Source organism: Oxyura jamaicensis, chromosome 3 (assembly GCF_011077185.1).
Source record: "Oxyura jamaicensis isolate SHBP4307 breed ruddy duck chromosome 3, BPBGC_Ojam_1.0, whole genome shotgun sequence".
Classification (NCBI taxonomy): Eukaryota; Metazoa; Chordata; class Aves; order Anseriformes; family Anatidae; genus Oxyura; species Oxyura jamaicensis.
In genome coordinates this window covers 117,125,943-117,144,008 of record NC_048895.1, presented here as the reverse complement: position 1 = coordinate 117,144,008, position 18,066 = coordinate 117,125,943, and the positions used below count along the sequence as shown (strand labels likewise).

At 58.5% G+C, this 18,066-nt stretch overlaps 2 protein-coding genes across 6 annotated transcripts; one reads left to right on the top strand and one right to left on the bottom strand.

Moving 5' to 3' along the window:
* Positions 1–98: 98 nt before the first annotated feature.
* STMN4 (stathmin 4) lies at positions 99–3,698 on the top strand. 5 transcript variants are annotated; one of them, XM_035322653.1, is made up of 5 exons: positions 99–166; positions 582–677; positions 1,050–1,255; positions 1,443–1,634; positions 2,358–3,698. In XM_035322653.1, the coding sequence occupies exons 1-5, from the start codon at positions 154–156 to the stop codon at positions 2,415–2,417; spliced, it is 567 nt and encodes a 188-aa protein (XP_035178544.1). In that variant the 5' UTR covers positions 99–153; the 3' UTR covers positions 2,418–3,698. The 5 variants fall into 5 exon arrangements, with proteins under 5 accessions (XP_035178544.1, XP_035178543.1, XP_035178538.1 ...); XM_035322652.1 differs by having other exon boundaries at positions 1,047–1,255; XM_035322647.1 differs by lacking the exon at positions 2,358–3,698 and adding an exon at positions 1,774–2,351 and having other exon boundaries at positions 1,443–1,742.
* A 2,049-nt stretch (positions 3,699–5,747) lies between these two features.
* On the bottom strand, positions 5,748–17,183 carry LOC118164496 (angiopoietin-related protein 7-like). The gene is made up of 6 exons (XM_035322041.1): positions 16,797–17,183; positions 12,313–12,535; positions 9,439–9,576; positions 7,843–8,059; positions 6,851–7,046; positions 5,748–6,425 (listed from the first exon to the last, which is right to left on the bottom strand). The coding sequence occupies exons 1-6, from the start codon at positions 17,181–17,183 to the stop codon at positions 6,279–6,281; spliced, it is 1,308 nt and encodes a 435-aa protein (XP_035177932.1). The 3' UTR covers positions 5,748–6,278.
* Positions 17,184–18,066: the final 883 nt, after the last annotated feature.

Sequence of the window (18,066 nt, the reverse complement as noted above, 5' to 3'; positions counted from 1 at the left end):
GCGAGGCCGGTTGGGTGCAGCTGCCCCCCCCCCGTGGGGGGGCAGAGGTGGGGGAAGCCCCCCCGACCCCCCCGCACTGGCCCCGCCCTCCCCCCCCCCCCCCCCCAGGCCCCAGGATCGCTCTCGCTGCAGACGCCCGAGGATCGCCGCGCCATGACTCTGGCTGGTACGGTACCGTTGTGGGGTCCCACGGGGACAGGGGGCAACGTGGCTCCGTGCACCCAGCCCTGACACCCCCATCCCCATGCTGACCCCCCGAGCCCTGAGCCCACCCAAAACACCCCAGGGACGGCTAACATCCCAAGCTAAGCCCTGCTTTGGGATGCTCACAGCGCCCCAGCGGAGCCAGGCAAGGGGTCGTGCATGTGGTTAATACACCGGGACAGGCATAACCCCTTGAGAAAGGCACCCCGTCACCACGTGCCTCAGTTTCCCCATCGCACGGTGTCTTTGCGTGCCTTGCTTACCCTTCCTGCATCAGCACCGTCCCTGTCCCAGCCCGTCCCCAGCACGTGGCAGCCCCTGCCCGACGCCTGGCAGGACCCCCGCCCGCTGACCCCGCTCCCACCTCCTCTCCCCAGCTTACAAAGAGAAGATGAAGGAGCTGCCTCTCGTCTCCTTGTTCTGCTCCTGCTTCCTCTCGGACCCCCTGAACAAACCCGCGTACACGTATGAAGGTAGGAGCCCCGTGGGCGTGCTGGGACCCCTTGTCAGGGCACCCGCAGCTTCTTGGGGACATCTCCGGTGTCTCACCACCATCAGCACAAGAAATGTCTCCCTTAAAGCCAATCCAAATCTACCCTATTTCAGCCTCAAACTATCGCGCCTCCTCCTGTCACTACAGGACCCATATTTCTTGTAAGCCCCCTTGGGCAGGGCTCTGGGGAGTCTCCCCGGAGCCTTCTCCTCTCCTTCTCCTGAGGGCTGAGCTCCCTTCATCCCCCAGCACCCCCAGATGCTTCCCTGCGGGGCCGCCCTCCATCCCTTCATGCCCCGTGACGTGGGAGGATGTGGGTGGCAGCAGTCAGCCCTTGCCCCTCTCCCAGCAGACACCGTGGACCTCACCTGGTGCGTCATCTCCGACATGGAAGTCATCGAGCTCAACAAGCGCACCTCGGGGCAGTCCTTCGAGGTGATCCTGAAGCCCCCGTCCTTCGACGGCATCCCCGAGTTCAACGCCTCCCTGCCCCGGCGGCGCGACCCCTCCTTGGAGGAGATCCAGAAGAAGCTGGAGGCGGCGGAGGAGAGGAGGAAGGTGGGTCCGGCGGGTGGCAGCCCGGGGTGGTGACACGGGGAGGTGACGCGGGGACACAGCCTCATGCCCGTGGTATGGCCAACGCTGGGGCCGTCGCTGAGTTTGGAGGGGATGGTGCCATCGGGGAGGGAAGGAACCCACGGTCCCCGTGGTGCCCATGGCCACGGTGTCCTCTTTGCCCACGCAGTACCAGGAGGCCGAGCTGCTGAAGCACCTGGCGGAGAAGCGGGAGCACGAGCGGGAGGTCATCCAGAAGGCCATCGAGGAGAACAACAACTTCATCAAAATGGCCAAAGAGAAGCTGGCGCAGAAGATGGAGTCCAACAAGGAGAACCGCGAGGCGCACTTAGCGGCCATGCTGGAGCGCTTGCAGGAGAAGGTGAGAACCCGGCGAGGAGGGAGGGGGGCAAGCACTGGGACACCCGTCCGGGCACCCCGCATGGCTCGTGGGGTGGCACAACCCCCTGGGGACACCGCCGAAGGGGGGGGGAGGGGTGCCCCTTCCCCTCCCGCCGCGTGGCGCTCCCCATAAATCAAGGTCCCACCGGGGCGGGGGTGACCCCACCGGGCCTGGCGTGTCCGTGCTGCCGTGCCGCCGCTGTGTGCAGACCTCTTGTCTCTCCCCCGAAGCAGGTCTGCTCCCAGCCTCAGCACGGAAGGTCCCACCCTCACCACCTCCAGCTCCCTCCAAAACATCCCTTCTGCAAGGAGCTCGCCCAGTGCCCTTCTCCAAACGCCTCGGCCAGCCCTGGGGCAGAGGCAGAGAGCACGAGATAATGACGGACAATCCGAGCTCGCCCCATCTCCTTTGGGGTTCCCGCTCCGCCTTGTCTGGCTGACGTCTACCTCCTAGATAGAGGGCGAGGACAATCTTTCTGTCTGTCCCCGAGTGCCTCCACAGTCCTTAAAACGCCCCCCCCGGGGAGGAGAGGACGCAGTTGACCCACCGGTGTCCCTCCGGGGGACGAACCTGGCCTCGCGAACGCCCTCGTGCCTTCGAACCCCGCCGAAGCCGCTGGCCCGCCCGTGGGGCCCGAAGCCCGGCGAGCTAACGCGTCTCCCCCCCTTCCCTCCCACCCCTTCCCCTCCCTCCCCCCCACAGGACAAACACGCAGAAGAAGTGAGGAAAAACAAGGAGCTCAAGGAAGAGGCCTCCAGGTAAAGAGGCGATGCTTGGACTGACAGCTCCGGGGAGGTGGCGGAGGCTGCCGCAGCGCGAGGCCGGCCGGTGGAAGGGGGACGTTCCTCTGCTTTCTTTGTTTGTGAATGTACAGAGTTGACCAGTGAAGCCATCCTAGTCATTTCGGGGAGGGTGGGGAGGGAGGCGAGCGGATGGGTGGGCGGGTGGGCGAGCGCCTCCCCGGCTTCGGGGCGCGCGCCCCACGGGGGTCCGGCGCGCCGCCCGCCAAGGAGGTCGGAAGGAGCCAGCCCAGGGCTGGCGAAGAGGAGGAGGTGGCCCCGGGGATGGAGAGGGTGGGGAGGGAAGGGGGGAAATGTGCGTCGTGTGTGACTTTCGTTTGGTGCTGGGCAGGCGGGCGGGTGCGCGCCCCCCTCCAGCTGCGGTTCTCCGGCTCCGTCCTGCCCCGGCGGGCGCCTGGCCATCGATGGGCAGCGGCATCTCTTGGTGACCTCCACTCCTTTCATCCCACCTCGGCTCCAGGGTCTTAGCCAGGGTGGCTGTTACTGGCCCCTAAACCTTACAGCACCGCTTTGGGGAAGGGGGAGAGGAGACCCCTCGCTGGAGGTGGTCAGAGCAAGACTCGCTCCAAAGGCTTCACCCGGCTGTAGGAGATGCTGGTGATCCTTTTCAGGGTGACACCGAAAAGCCCCGTGACTTCCCAAAGAGCTGCTTGTTTTTTTTGTAAGAAATCTCCCAAGACTCATCTTCTCGATAGATCTTGGACAAAAATCCCCTTTCCTGCCCTAGAGCGACTCCAGGGCGAGAGGCAGAGCGGCACCCCGCTGCTGGCTTGCCCCAAGCCGTGCCCCCCAGGAGCTGCTTTGGGGAGGGAGATCTGTGCCTCCATGGAGGGTGAGGAGGGGAAGGGGTCCTGCCTTCCCAGCAGGAGACCTTGGAGACTCTGCTCTCTGCCGGGGGTGTACAGCTCCTCCTCTCCCAGTTGCCAGCAGGCAATGGTCCCAGTACCGCCAGGCCCTGGCACCTCTAACCCTGATGCAAACCAAGGTCTCGGTGTCCTCTACGGCCAGAGAAGGTTTTACAAGCACTGATTCAGGTCCGGAGGGAGCCGTGTCTCTTCTTGTGCCATGAGATGCTCGCCCCGACCCCGGGGCCGGGGGGGGGCTGCCAAAAACGGGAGCGCGGGAGAAGGCGGCGGGCGAAGGAGATGGAGGGGGCTGTTCTAGCTGTGGCACGAGCTGTCCTTTTTTTTGTATACTATGGTTGTAAATAAACTGCCTTGGCATTTCTTTTGTTTTCTCACGAGCGGTGCAGTGTCTCCTGTGTGTGGTTTATTTGGGGGGGATGCCCCAGCTTTGCTTGCACTGGGGTGGGGAAGGGGGCAGAGGGGGAGCACGAGCCAAACCGAAGCTGTTTGCGTGGAGGGAGGAGAGGAGATCTGGCCAACAGTGTGAGGATGAGGGGGCTGGACATGTGCTAAGGTCCACGCTGGGGACAGATGACCCCCCTTTGGTCCATCCGTGGAGCAAAACTTCATGTCCCCAGTGTCAGGAGAGCTGGGGGGAGTTCTGCTTCCCCAGCCCTAAGGAGGAAGCAGCAGTAATTCCTCTCCTGCCTTTGCTCTCCCTGAAAGATGATGGCTCCAAAATTTAGGACCAGCTTCCCAAAGAGGCCAAATGTCCATTTCTCCTGGGGCAAGGAGGTCCTCTCCAACCTGGTCCTCCCCGGTCTGATATAAGGACTTCCTCCCTGACCCCAAGGAGTCTTGGAAGGTGGGTGTCCAACGAAGAAGCTGGTGGTCCCCTGGCTGTGGGAGTCAGTGCCAGCATTAAGACAAATCCTGGGGGGATCCAGCCTGGGGGGATCCAGCAGAGATCGTGCTCAGGGGGTCCCATCACGCTCAAGTGCAGCAGCAAAGGGGGTATCACGTAGGGCCTTGAAGAACAGGAGATGGAGTCAGCAGTGCGGAGCTCACCGTGGTCACACAAAATGGTGGGCTGCGCGTTACCAAACCCCAAAAAGCCACGTGGGAGAGGAGCTGGGGGCTGCAGAAGGTTTTGTTAAACGCAAGAAGTGAAGAAAGGCCACAGGCTCAAAGAGCGGGCTGGAGGCATAAATCTTGAGCAGATGACATCAGCAGGAGTCTTGAGGCTGACCATCGGCAGATTTGTAGGAGCTGGGTGAACCCACAGCAAATGAAGTGCTGCTCTGTTCAGTCCATTTTATTTTAATAAACAAAGAATAACGCAATATATTGTTCTACCCGAGGGCCCTGGGCCACAGCCTACAACAGCGTGTGCACCGCGGGGCCCGAAGGGCTGGAGGAACCATGGCACAATGGAAAGAGGCACCCGTGCTGGGCTGGGGAGGAAAGAAACAGGGAGAGACCAAGGGAGCTTCCTCCGAGGAGCCTTGGAAAGCGCCCAGAAGCTTTGAGGAGGGCGGCAGAGAAAGGGGGAGCAGAGCCAGGAGAGCACAGCTCGCCCTGGGGAGAAGCCAGTGGGTGGCAAGGGAGGAGAAAAAAAGGGGGCACCGAGGGTAAGAAGGTGGCAGCGTGGGCACCGCCAGGAGGAGGCTGTTTGGAGGAGCCTCCCCAGGGAGGTTTAGGGGAGCAAGGCGCAATGCAGAAGGCATTGGGATGCTCACCCCAAAAACCTGGCTGTGTCCAGGCTCCTGGTGCAGCATCCCAGGTTATCCCATCCATGACCACCTGCAGCTCAGATCGTCCTTCGCCAGGCCTCAGCTCCCGATGAGCATGGACAATGCCCCAGAGAGGCTCGGGGAGATCATTTTTCTCCCCTTGCTGTTAACCTGTAGCACATCTGCCATTCCCCTTCCCTGAACCCTCTTTGAACTCATCCGCCTAAATGAAGCAGGAAAAAGGTAATCTAATTAAAAATTCATCACCAGTCGCAGCACGGCCGCGGTCTCCATCTCTTGATCCTGTGAGGAGGCAAGGTCGGGAGAAAAAAGAGGGGCTCTAGCTGCAACTACAACTGTAAAAACCCTACAGAAATTAAAGGAAAGCAACAGCAAGTCCTCTTTATCCAGAACAAGGCATTAAAAGACTTAAAATCGTGTCTAATCATTCCTGCAGACCACACTTAAGGTGGATAGAAAATTCATCAGTTCTTCGCCAGAGAAAGGACTGAGAGGTGAAAACACAATGGAAAACGGAAAATCTTCAGCATTTTGATTTTTAAATCCTTTTATTTGGAGCATAATTATTGCAGCTACACAGTGACCACTGTGGATCTTCCTTCTGTTTTGCCCGTGAAGACATCTCTGGGCAGTAATGTTGGGTCTCCCAGCTCTCCCCAGGGCCATCTCAGCACCTTGCAGCCACCCCAGGACATCCCTGGGTTAAAGTGGTGGACCTTCAATGCCAAATACACACGTGGCGATGTGAACACCGAACCCAGAGATGTGGAAAATAGATGCAGGACTGCTGGTCTGAATTTACTCTTAGGTTCACATCCAGAGCGCTCGACATCTCCCCTCAACACAAATTGAGGCCTCAGCGTGGGGCTGAGCCCCACCACCCAGTCCAAGCCAGCACCCAGGTTGGGGCTCAGGCCTTGGGGAAACCCAATCCTGCCAACAACTGCTGCCAAGAACTGCTGTGAAGAACTGCCCCATGCTCGTCTTTGCAAGGCCCTTCTCATGGCCCACCTCCACGGCATGAGGAGAGCTTTCACCACCCAAACACTGCTGAAGGCCTTCACACGTCTTCTGGTGGTTCAGCTCTCTCCGAGGCCCACAGGCAGCAAGAAGGATGGTGGCTCAGTCCGTCGGGGATCCCCAGACTCAGTTTTTGCTCCCAGGGAGTTATTTCCAGCCTTCTGTTCCCAACAGTGGATGAATCGAAGAAGGCCCGAGGCTGCTTCATGGGGAGAGGTGGGGCCGGAAGGTGCGTGGCCGGATCATCATGACCACCTTCCTCAGGGAGTAGTAGTCCGTGTCCTTCCACGAGTACCACACGATGCCATCCGGCCCCAGGATATTTCGGTTTTTAATGGAGTATCGGCCGCCCTGCGGTGCAGAAAGAAGGATGGGAAACGCACGGAGGTGTCATCGGAAAACTGATCGCTCTGAAACACCGCAGCAAAGAGCTTAACGGCGACGCGGTGGGAAGAGCACGTAAAGCTCGACATATTTCAGATGGTCCCAGTGGAGATGGCATCTTAGGCCACATGAGTCACCATCAAACGGCCCCAAAACACAGCGTGAAGAGGTGGCTTGATACTTGTGTCTGATCCCTGGCTGGGTCTGATCCTGAAAGGGCTGGGCTGGCCCGGTGCCAGCACTCCATTTAGTCCTGCCCCAAGAGCAGAGGCTGGCCAAGCCAGGAAGGATGGCAGGGACATGAGGACAGCCCCCTCCCAGCCCCAGGCCTTGTGTGGTCCCTGTCCCCGGGCCTTGAGTGCCACCCCTGTGTCCCTGTCTCCCCCTCTTACCTTGTAGTACACCCCGTTGAGGTTGGAGAAGAAGCACTGGTGGTACCACCAGCCTCCGTGGGAGATCTCGGCACAGATGTTCCCCGAGTCGGGAGTGCTGAAGCTCCTCTTGTTGTGGTACCAGGCGAAGGAATCCTCCACCGTCCCGCTGAACCCGTCCACGTGCAGGCGGTAATAGTTGTCCTCGTCCTCGATGCTGCCAGCGAAGGTGAAACTACTTAAAAGGGAGTGTCTGAGCCTCCTCGCCAGCTTGGGGACCGCGTTCCTGGTGTGGGCACCTAGCAATCATCGGGCTGCTCTGCCCAGGCTCCCCGCTGTGATTCAGCACCTCTAAGAGCCAAAGTCGATGTATTTCCCCCTTCTGTGGGATGTTTTTGTCATGACTCAGGGCGCTTGCTATAGGCCTGAGCCGGGCAGACCGTGACTCTATAACCACAACAAAGGACTGAGGTGGCTTTGGCAAGATGAACCCTCTGATTACACAGTTCTGCCTCTCCTCCACCGAGCAAGCATCCTGTCCTTCGCCTTGACCAAGCTAATTAGTTATTTGTCCCTGGGCTAGAAAAGGTTGAAGGTGACTGCTCTTGCACATGACATCTGATGGGAAAAATTGGGGTGACCATTCAGAGCACGTTTGCTGGCAGAAGATGCTCCAAGGCACTTTCAAACAACAGTTTTTTTTTTTTTTTTTTTTTTTTTTTTTTTGGTGTGTGTGTGTGTGTGTGGTTTTGTTTTTGTTCTTTTTTAAGGCAGTTTCAACAGTTTTGGGGTCTACCTTAAGCCCCAAAGCTTCAAACGTGCAGTGCTACCCTGCACATCCTCCCATGCAGTTTACTCCATGGTCACCCACAAACATTTCCAGCAGACAGAAGGAAGGAGTTCATCTGGGACAGTATAGACAGACCTGGCCACCACTGCTTAAGCAAGGACGTGGCTGATGTGGTACGGATAATAAAACACCAAGAACCAGTGAAGGCCACCCCAGCTCCTACCTGAAGACCTGGTAGAAAGCGTGTTTGTGCTTGTTGTTCCAGTCCTCCAGGTCGATACGCAGCGAGTAGTCCCCTTGGCTCGTTATCTTGTGGATGTTCTCGTTGCCCAGCCAGAACTCACCGCTGAGGTCCCCAAAGCCCTCCTTGTACTCGTTCCAGGTCCGATTGAAGTCAACTGAGCCATCCTGACGCCTCTGGATGACCGTCCAGCCCCCACCTGCAGGACAAAAAGGCAAAGGGGACACTGTAGGGAATGTCCATGAGTCCTGACACAATCACACGGTCTGGTGTCACCTCTGAGGGTCCATCTCCAGCTCAGGAAGGTGTCTCCTTGTCCTGCCCCCTCCCACCAAGTGGCAAAGCATGGCGTGAGTTGGTTTAGAGGGATCAAACCCGGTGCCCAATGCAGCTCAGGGAAAGGGGCTCCCACCTCTCCCATGCCTGCTCATGATGATGTTCTCATGCTGGCTGTCAGGGGTTCATTCCAGACCTTCAGGTGGCTTTAAATGAGTACGGTGGTAGTCTGGGGGAGGCAAATGTTTTGGGACTGGAACAAACTGGAGATCCTGGAGTTTGGAGATTGTTATGTACTGTTCCCGCAGCACCACAGAGGCACACGAGCTCTCTTCCAGCATTGTCTCACTGTCTCCATCTGCTCTCCCATCTGTCTGAATCCCTCTTTCTCAATTTATTCCAAAACTGTAAGACTGAGGAGGGGACTGGGGCCATGTTTTTATTTGCTGTTTGTACAGGCTGTCACTCGGCAGTGTCCAAGATTGTGACAACGGTCATGCAAATAATAGTAATGCCACAACCACATTGTCTGAATAGCCTCTTTCTTAATGAGTGCTCATGTCCACAAGCTGCCATCACCTGTAGATCCTCTGGGCCAACCTTCCCCAGTAGGCGAGAAGCCTGTATGTGGGCAGCCTACCCCCTTCCTCCATCTCGGGACATGTTAATGTGACACGTCCAGCCCGGCTGGAGCAGACCCATGGGGCAAAGAGCTGACAATCCACCACGGTTCCTTGACAATTGGCATCATTCTCCCCAAATCTGGGTGTCGCAAACTGATTTTGTTAGTAAGTCTGTGCCTGGGGATGATGGATATGTGTGGTGTATGGATATTTAGGCAACAAAGGTCTGGGAGGTCATCTGCTCCCACCTACACACCCCAAAATATCTCTGGGCAGACTCTCCCCTCTCACTTCAGCACAGCTACGGTTAGGGATTGCTCTCTGCTGCCCGGAGATGCTCCAGGCACCCCCAGTGACCACCCACTGCTCCAGAAGGGCTTCTCCTTCCCAAATCCCTGCATCATATCCACTAGACCATTGCAAACACCTTGGGTATATGAGGAGATCCCAAAAAGCCCTAATTGCCTGTGTTTAGACAGCTGAGACCCAGCCACAATGCCTGTTTTGAACTCTTTATCCAAATATCCCCTTCTTTAGCCAGCAGAGAGGCTGAGCCCCCCGGAGATGCTGCTCTCACTGGTCGTGATGTGACCCAGATGTAGCTCTCCTAGGACACAGCTCTCAGGGACACATCTCCCACCCAGAGCTCTCCTGGGAGATCGTGTAGGTCCCGCAGTACCTTCGGTGTCCATCTCGCAGAGCACCTCGATAGGCATCCCTCCGACGGAGGGCATGATGCTGTAGACCCCCGACCGCCGGAGCCCGTTGTAGTAAACAGAAGCACAGTCAATGGGGCAGTTCCTGGCGTGCCTCATCTCTGCAAGAAAGCACAGAAAGGCAACATTTGGTACACAACAAAGAAAAAAGTGTTAGGGTTACGTCATTTTTCATGTCATCATAACACAGAGCCTGACAAAAATCCTGAATTCAGAGCTTCTGCGTTGCATTATGTTGCCTTCCTGCCCGAGTGCAGTGGCTTATTAGTGATCAAGTTCATTAGCATGGGTTACACCTCACCCCAAAAATCCGTGATGTATTGATGAAGGATCGTTGGTGCAGAAGGCAGAGGAAGGTTTTTCTTCTCCCGAACTGCTGCTGTGGGCATTGTCTTGCAAGGAAAGGGGATCAAAACCGTTCTGAAGACTCTAAAGATGCTTCCAACCGGGATGAGCCAGGCGGGATTTATTTTGTCTGGCACGAGCTATCTATACTTCAGAGGCGGTCTCGGCTGGTGTCCTTAGAGACAGGCTTCTGCAGAGGGTAGCTCATCCCGGCTTTACGTGGGAGAGGAGAGAAATCCACTCTCCTCCCGTCACCTACCGAAGGGGCTCGGCTGAGTTCTCTGCACAGACGTGCCCAGAGACACCCGGGAGCATCCTGGCTGGCTCTCAGGTGTCCCGTGTAGGTCCTGTCCCACATCTGGCAGGCTTAGGGGGATGCTTTGGGTGTTCTCGAGGTGGCACTAGGTGACTGCCCAGTGGAAAGACCGTGCTGACTTGGCTCAGTCCATGCGCTGCTCGCCTCGTTAGCTTAAATACCCAGCTCATGTGCGTGTAGACACCCAAAATGAAGCGTTTGTGAGAAGAGCCTCCCTGCAGATGGCTACAGCCTGGTGTGCTGACTGTCATCTTTAGAAAGAGAGGCACGAAGGCAGCTCCCACGGGCAGCTCCCCTTGCTTCCACTCACCCAGCGAGGCAGAGCCTGAAGCGCGCGTGGCCTGGACACCAGGCTGGTGTCACTGGGAGAGGCAGGGGGCCAGGAAGGGACGAGCAGAAAGCCCAGGAGAGTGCCCGTCCACGAGGCAAACAGAGGCTGCAGGACTGGCAGCTGATGAAAGCTCCTTCTGGGTGGGAAAAGAAGTCTTGGGGGGGGCAATGACGGCTGAACAGTGGCAGCGTCCTGGGTCACCGACTGGGGCGCGTGGTGGCTGCAGGCTGGGGACAGGCTGGGGACATCCTCTGGGGCTGGCACCAAGCAGCTCCAGCAGGAGAGCGTGCAGGGGGGGGGAACCAGCTGGGTGCAGAGGAACCGGCAGAGGTCGGGGAGAGGCAATGCAGACCCTGCAAGCCTCCGGGAGAGCAGGCAGAGCCCTGTTTCTGAAGAGGACGGGTCTGTGCCATCCGGCTGCGATTCTCCAGGACAGAGGTGACATTTGATGTGGCATCCCGGTCACATCAAATTATGGAGGGGACTGCTACGGGTGCAGACGTGAGCTCCAGCACCCCTTCACGTCCCGGCTCATGCTCAGGGAGGAGCACACATGGGCGGCCGAAAGAGCTTCGCACTCTTTTATTTTATGCTATTTTGGGGAAAATTCTTCTACTAGTTGGCCTGGGGAGAAATACTGTGCCTTTTTCCCTGGCATCACCAGCTCAAATCAGGTCAAGGCTGGGAGGTGAAAGCCATCAGCAGCTCCCGTGCCTGACGGAGCCTGATCTTTCTGGAGAAGGCAGGTGCTGGATCTGTAAGACCTCAGCCACAGCGTGTGGTGGGATGGAGGACCCATCTGGAGAAGTATTGCTTCGTCCCTCCCTCACTTTCCTCCTGGGCATCTGCTGCAGGGGATCCTGCCCCTCTGCTCAGCAGTGCTGGGACCAGTCCTGGACCCCCAGCACCGAGAAACCTGGATCCAGCGGGGAGAGCCCAGCCCAGGACCCCCAAATGCTGCTGGAGCCCCTCTGCTGCGAGCTCCAGGGAGTGCCCCCAGGCATCCCGGGGGCTTTGGGGTTCTGAGACAGGGCTGGGCACGGGGGGTCAGCACCCCCCTTACCGAGTCCCCAGAGACCCAAAAGGTTGCAAAGCCTTCCAGCAGCTCCAGCTGGAGCTTTGTAGATCCCGGCCGTGACAAGCCCTGGTCAAAATGTTTTCATGAATGGAAATTCTATGGCAGAAAACTGGGGCAGAATGGCAGTAAAAAAAAAAAAAAAAAGTGTTTGTTTTTGATTGGAAGTTCCCATCTTTGCTAAAAAAATAATAAAACGAATAAAACATTACAATGATTTACAAGGAAAACAAGAAAAAAAAAAACTGGCAAAATCTTGAATGCATTCATTACATCTAAAGAGTATGAGAAATAATGGAAAATTGTTGTTTTTTCAGAGTTGAAGGGTATTACCAAAGCCCTAATTTCATGTTATGAATTTTTGAGACAAAACGATTTATTGCTCTTTTTTTTTTTTTCCTTTTTTTTTCTTTTTCCTTTTTCTTTTTTTTTTTCCTTTTTTCTTTTTTTTTCTTTTTTCTTTTTTTCTGATGGGGAAACAGCCCCTGGAGCTGGGAGGAAGGCTCCTGCAGCTGACTGCAGGTGGAATAATGGTGGGAGCGATGCCAACGGGGCTGTCAGAGCCAAAGCTGAGCCCTGCAGGCATCTCACACCATCCAGGGCGAGGAAAAGGAGCCACCAAGGGACCGGACCCGCTCCTAAGTTGCACCAGCAAAAAATTCCCCCGCTCCGAGGAGCCTCGGGAAGACTTGGGTGAAACGGGGCTGCATGCAAAGGGGATTGAAAGCCTTTTCCCCCACCCCACGGTGCCCCCAGCATCTCCCCATCACCTGGCCGGTGCCTCTCCTCCTGCAGCCTCATGTCGGCGGGGCCGAGGCAGGTGGGGTTGCGCCAGACCCAGTCGGTCAGCACGGAGACGTTGTTGATCTGCGCCTGCATGTCGTAGAGCAGCGTGGCCTGGATGTGCTGCAGGGTGCTGGCCTCGCTGGACCGCTGCTCCAGGTCCTGCACCCGCTGCTCCAGGCTGCGGTTGGGGCCGGCCGCCTCCTCGTGCTGCGGGCAGGGCAAAATATGGGATGGGGGGCGGGATACGGGGGCACCCTGCAGCCCCCCAGCCCCTTCCAGGACCAGTTTGGGGATCCCCAGCACAGGCGGGACGTGCACGGGTGAGCCGGGTGCTGCAAGAGCAGGGTAAGCAGGTGGGATTTGTCCCCAAAAGCCCCTCCAAAACCTCCTGTGTTGCACCTCGTGGTGAATCCAGCAACCCCACCACCACCGCTGGGTTTTCCTCCTGAAGCCCTCAGCACCCTGCTGCAAGGAGCTGCCTGTGCCACCAGGAGCCACCTGCTGCTCTTCGGGTACCAGCCCTGGTGGTGCAGGGCCCCCGACCCTTTTACCACCTGTATTTAGGATGCGCAGTCTTTGATCCTATGTAAAATACGTGCCTGAGCTGGGGGGGCTCACACTGAGATGGGCACCCCCAGACCCACACCAAATGTGCTCCAGATGCCGAGGTGCTCACCTCACTCAGAGCTCCCTGCCTGTTAGATGAGCAGCCCCTCCAAAAACCCCAGAACAGCCTAGGGAAAATCCCCTCCCCCAGCCAGCGCAGCCCCCTGCCCCATACCCCGGGGGTCCTGCAGCCCCTGGCCATGTCCCTGCACCAGAGGGATGCTGCCTCTCCTTCCCCTCCTGATGTCCCCATGTCCCCACGCTGTGACACGGGATGCTGCATGGGCGAAGCCAGACCCATATCATTGTTATCTCCCCACCAGCATCACCCCTAAAGATGTGTGGGGTGCCCGGGTACCTGCAAAACCACAACAATGCTCCTTGAGGATGGGGATTTCCCCCTGTGGGAAGGGGTTTGTGCATCCAGGGGATGTTTGCTGCACCGATAACTAACGGCAGCTCTGCAGCATCCTTCCCAACGCCACTTGAGCATGGCCTGGCCCTGCCAACAAGCCCAGATCGCCACGGGATGAGCCTGCCCGTATCCCCAAATCCCAAGCAGATAGACAGGCAGGGGGAACGAGGCTGGGAACGAGGGTGTGCGACGTCGTGGTGCTCTCCTTATCGGCCTCACAACATCTCCGGCTCGCCCGTAAATCAGCTCTGCTCCGCGAGCCGTGACCGACACCAGCAGCCTGCGCCCACGCGCCAGCTCTGCGCGTAAACCCGTGATGCTCCCTCCCAGACAATCCCCTCCTCCTCCACAGCCGACACCTTATTTATTTTTTTTCCCCCTGCCGCTGATTAAAACCAGCACAGCCAGGCTGGATTTAATCAGCAGACCCCTCCGCATCCCCCTGCTCCGCCGGGGATGGTTTGTCGGGGGGCTTCTCCATGCGGGTCCTGCTCCGTGCGTGATGGGGCAGTTATAGGGCTGCTCAATTAAACCACGGTGGAATAAGGGAGGTGGGGAGGGAAACAAGGCAGAGAAGGGGTCGCCTCGCCTCACCCCGTTTTGGGGTCCCCGTTAGCCCAGGAGGAGCTGGGACTTGGTGAGCCCGCTGCTCCCTGCCCGCTCGGGAAGGCTCCCGGGGTGCTCGGAGAGACGTCTGTGCTGGGTGGACGAGCCGACAGCGAGCTGCAGGAGCAGCACCCATGGCAAAGCAGCAGGAGGCTGATTTATGGGGATGGATTAAGGGAGCCACAGCACCTCAGCGGCAGGAAGGGAGGTGGAGAGCCCTAGCCGGCCTGGGTGGAGGGCACGGCGGGGAGGCAGCAAGGAGAGGTGGGGAAAAAGCAGCCTGCCGGGCTGGGCACAGGCGTTGGGAAGTGGCCAGACCAACAGAGTGGGAAAACTTGTAGTGGAAAAGTCCCCGTGACTGTAGGGAGTGGAGGGGACTGGCTCAGCAGCCATTTCTGCTTCTGGTTTCCTTGGTTCAGCTGCAAGGTCTTGTTTCCCACCCTGCATTCAGCTGCGCTTCTCGCCATTCCCCCCTCCTGTGCTTGGACAGAGGGCTGCGCTCATTGCCGAGCTCTCCAGGCTTTGTTCTCTGCGCGCCCCTTTATATTCCAGTCTTTTTACAGCAAAAAAAAAAAAAATAAAAAAATAAAAAAAAAAGAGAGAGAAATTGCTGTAGGTCTCTGCCGCAGCTTCCTGCTGAAAACAAGGCTGGGTTCAAAGCCAAATGCAATTGCTCGGGGCCCTTTCCGACAGAGGGCTGAAACCCCCTGCAAATGGCCCAAAGGGGTCCCAGATATCCCAGGGGACATCCCCTCTCTGAGCATGGCTGGCACAGGCACTGCTGGCACCGTCCCCAAGGTGTGAACTGCTTGGGGACACCCGGGTAGGGCTGGGGACCTGGCTGCCCTCCCCGGGACCCCTGGGTGCATCCTTGTAGGGTGCGGAGCCCAGCAGCACCCCCAGCTCCTTCCCTGCTGCTCACCTGGGATCCCCTAGAGGAGAACTGAGTTCCCCCAGCTCGCCCCTTCCTCCAGGGGCAGTGTCTGTGTCACTGCGTTCATGGCTCTCTACATGAGGGATGCTCTCTACGATCCCTACGAGACCGACTGGGTCCCACAGAGACCCATGGCAGGCACTGGGGTGTGTAGGGGCAATCCCCCCCCAGCTGCTGCCCCAGAAGCGTCCCCATCCACCAGCAGCCAGGGTTTGCTGGGCGAGCATCCCCCCTGCCACCCTCTCCGGCTAAGGGCTACTCAAAATGCAAAAAAAAATAGCGATTAACAGAGAAAGGGATCATAAACTAAGCACGAAGACACAGAAATTATCAAGGGGGTGGTAGGGGAGGCAAAAAGGGAGAGCAGAGAGGATGGGAAGGGACCGGTATAAGCAGGACATGGACCAGCAGGATGACAGCCAGTCCAACCTGGTCCAACTGAGCAACATTGCCACTGTCCCCCAGCTCCCAGGGACCCTACACAACAGGCAGAATGTTACGTGGGTTGTTTCAGAGCTTGGGAAAGACGGGATTAAGGGCATGAACACCGTCCAGAAAATATCTAGTGCATTGCTGTCCCTCTCCCTCCTTGGCTCGGAGCTGCAGAGCTCCATCAGGGAGCTGCAGCTCCAGGTAGCACGGGTGTGTGTTGTGGGGCTGGGGCTGGGGAAGCAGGGGTTAGACAGCCCTGAGGAACCGGGTGTCAGCAGGGATGGGTGCGAGAAGCCAAGGATGGACGAGCTGTCCCATCGTGCTTGTCCCGGTGAGAGGGGAAAGAGGCAGAGGAAAAGTGGAGATTGGGGTGGGGGCACCTGAGACGTGCCCGCTCCCTTGCACCAGCAGCAGGTCACCCACAAGAAGTCACCCACGGCACAAACATCCATGAGCAGGCACCCAAAGGTGTTGGGGTCACGGTGCTCAAACAGCTCCGACGTCCCCAGACGCAGCTCCCTCGGGATGGTGGGCACAGGAGGGAGCTTTGGTCTGCGTGGGGCATCCCTGCGTGATGGAGGTATCGTGGTCCCAAAGAGTGGGCAACCAGCATGCCCACGGGGATTTGGGGCTCCCCCAGGACCTGCAGCCCCTGGGTATCTCTGGGCTGTGTTGGAACAGCAACTCCTGCCCTGTCCGGGGCAGATGTGAAGGTTTCATGGGGGGAGGTATGGAAACAAAGCCCCAAAACCCTGCATGAAGCCTGGGAAGGGGAAGCAAAGAAGGAGCCCGTGGGAAGAGCATGGGCGAGGGGAAGATGAAGCCAAACAGCAAATGAGTAACACAGGTTCCTAGGGCCAGACCCCACCAGGCCCCATCTCTCCCGTTGAGATTTACACAACGCGCTTCCAGCCTCCACCAAGATATTGCCCCTGGTTCTTCTGCACACCCCCAGCAGCTTGTGGGGCACCCCCAGCCAGGCAGATGAAGCCCTGCCAAAGCTTCAGCCAAGCCCAGAGCCATCCCTCCGTGGTCAGCTTGGAGCCACGCTTCTCCCAAAGCTCTCGTTGCTGCCAGAGGTCCCCTTCCCTGCCTTATACATGGGGGACTCAGCCTTGGACACCTGAGACGTGGCTCAGCCCTGGCTGCCTAAAGCTTCATCTCCGGTCCCACTAATGGGTGAGCGACCCCAAACCCATCCCAGGCAGGCTCGGAGGTGGTGGGGATGGTCTCCTTCCTCCTACAGCAGGATAAAACCAGAGGGTTTGCGGCTCACGATAAGAAAGATCAGCCCTGGAAGGCTCCCGAGCCAGCACAGTAAGAGGGGTTTAATGGCTAAACCCCTGCGGTCAGAGCAATGCTGAGCATTTCACCATCATCCTCTTCATCCCTTCCCTGCAGAGGCTGGGAGCCAGCAAGCACTGCACGGGGGGGGGGGGGGGGGGGGGGGGGACCTGCCGAGGGCAGCCCCTTACCTGCAGCTCCAGGACTTTGATGCGATGCCGGTGGTTCCTCAGCTCCTCCTGCAGCTCCGAGATCAGCTCCCGCAGCTCCAGGATCTGCTGCTTGCGCTCCTCGTTCTCGTGGAGCCAGTAGGACACCTCGTCGGTGCAGCGGAACATATCCGGGCACCGCTGCTCGTCCCCCTGCGGCAGCGTGGCCACGATCCTGCAGCGCCCGTTGGGCAGCACCTGGTTGCTGTACTCCCCGCACTGGATCAGGCCCGTGCCCTCCTGGGGCTCCTCGGGGTCGCCGTACGACGCGGGCAGGGATTTCGGCAGCGAGGGGACGCTCAGCACCGCCAGGAGGAGGAGGCACGGCCCCGGCGCCCCGGCGGGGACGGGGCAGGGGCAGAGCTCCATCGGGCGCCCCCAGGGATGGCTCCGTCACCTCGGGCAGGGCTTGGTGCCCATGTGGGACCACGGAGGTTTTCCCCACATCCCAGTGCGATGGAACTCCCTGGAACAGGACCCAGAGCAGGGATGCAGGTGGGGGGGACAAAGGGGAGCAAGGAGCCCTCCCACCGCGCTGCCCACCAAGGGGTCCCGCCACCTCCCCAGCCACCCCAGGGGCTCATGGATTTGGGGCTCTCCCCATGCTCCTCTTTTGGGGCCGGCGTAGCCATAAATAGGGGTATGGAGGGCATGGGGAGCCCAGACCACCAAGCCACCCCTGGCAGGGTCAGATCTCCATCCCATGCCTGTATCCCACCTCCATCCTGGGCTTGCCTGGCCCAGTTTCCCCATGGCTGTGGAACAATTGTCCCAGGTGGGCTCAGGTCCAAGCAGGATGGAGGGATGGTGACCTGGCTGATAGCAAGACAAGACAAATGCAAAATTTTGTCCCTTTTATCCGGAGAAATCAGACAGAGCTGCCAGACCCTGGGGCTCCCCACGGTGCCGTCCTTCTCCAGCTCTGCTCCCCAGGCTTCTCCCAGCCAAAAGCCATCCCAATCCCACCCCAATGGGGATGGGGATGTGGGAGGACACCGCAGCTCCCCAGGTACCCTTGGTGCTGGCACGTACCTTGGCAAGGACAGGCCGGGCACTCCCGTGGTGGGCAGTGAGCAGGGACTGTCTGCAGGAAGAGGGGCGAGCGCCGGGGGATGCTGGGCGCTGATTCCTGTTGATCCTCTCACCGCACTATAAATAGGGCCCCGAGAGCCGCCGGCCCCAGACAGCACATAGCAGGCAGGAGCACAGGTCCTGGCGTGACCTTATCAGCGCAGCGGGGATTAAACCGGAG

What these genes read in the sequence shown, in the direction of transcription:
- STMN4 (XM_035322647.1), top strand. An exon ending in CGGCGGAGGAGAGGAGGAAG is followed by an intron (nt 1,256 to 1,442) that starts GTGGGTCCGGCG and finishes TTGCCCACGCAG; the next exon opens with TACCAGGAGGCCGAGCTGCT. An exon ending in GGGACACCGCCGAAGGGGGG is followed by an intron (nt 1,743 to 1,773) that starts GGGAGGGGTGCC and finishes CTCCCGCCGCGT; the next exon opens with GGCGCTCCCCATAAATCAAG.
- LOC118164496 (XM_035322041.1), bottom strand. Translation starts at nt 17,183, where the DNA reads ATGGAGCTCTGCCCCTGCCCCGTCCCCGCCGGGGCGCCGGGGCCGTGC. An exon ending in TCAAAGTCCTGGAGCTGCAG is followed by an intron (nt 12,536 to 16,796) that starts GTAAGGGGCTGC and finishes CCCTGCCCGCAG; the next exon opens with CACGAGGAGGCGGCCGGCCC. An exon ending in CTGCGAGATGGACACCGAAG is followed by an intron (nt 8,060 to 9,438) that starts GTACTGCGGGAC and finishes TTTGTCCTGCAG; the next exon opens with GTGGGGGCTGGACGGTCATC.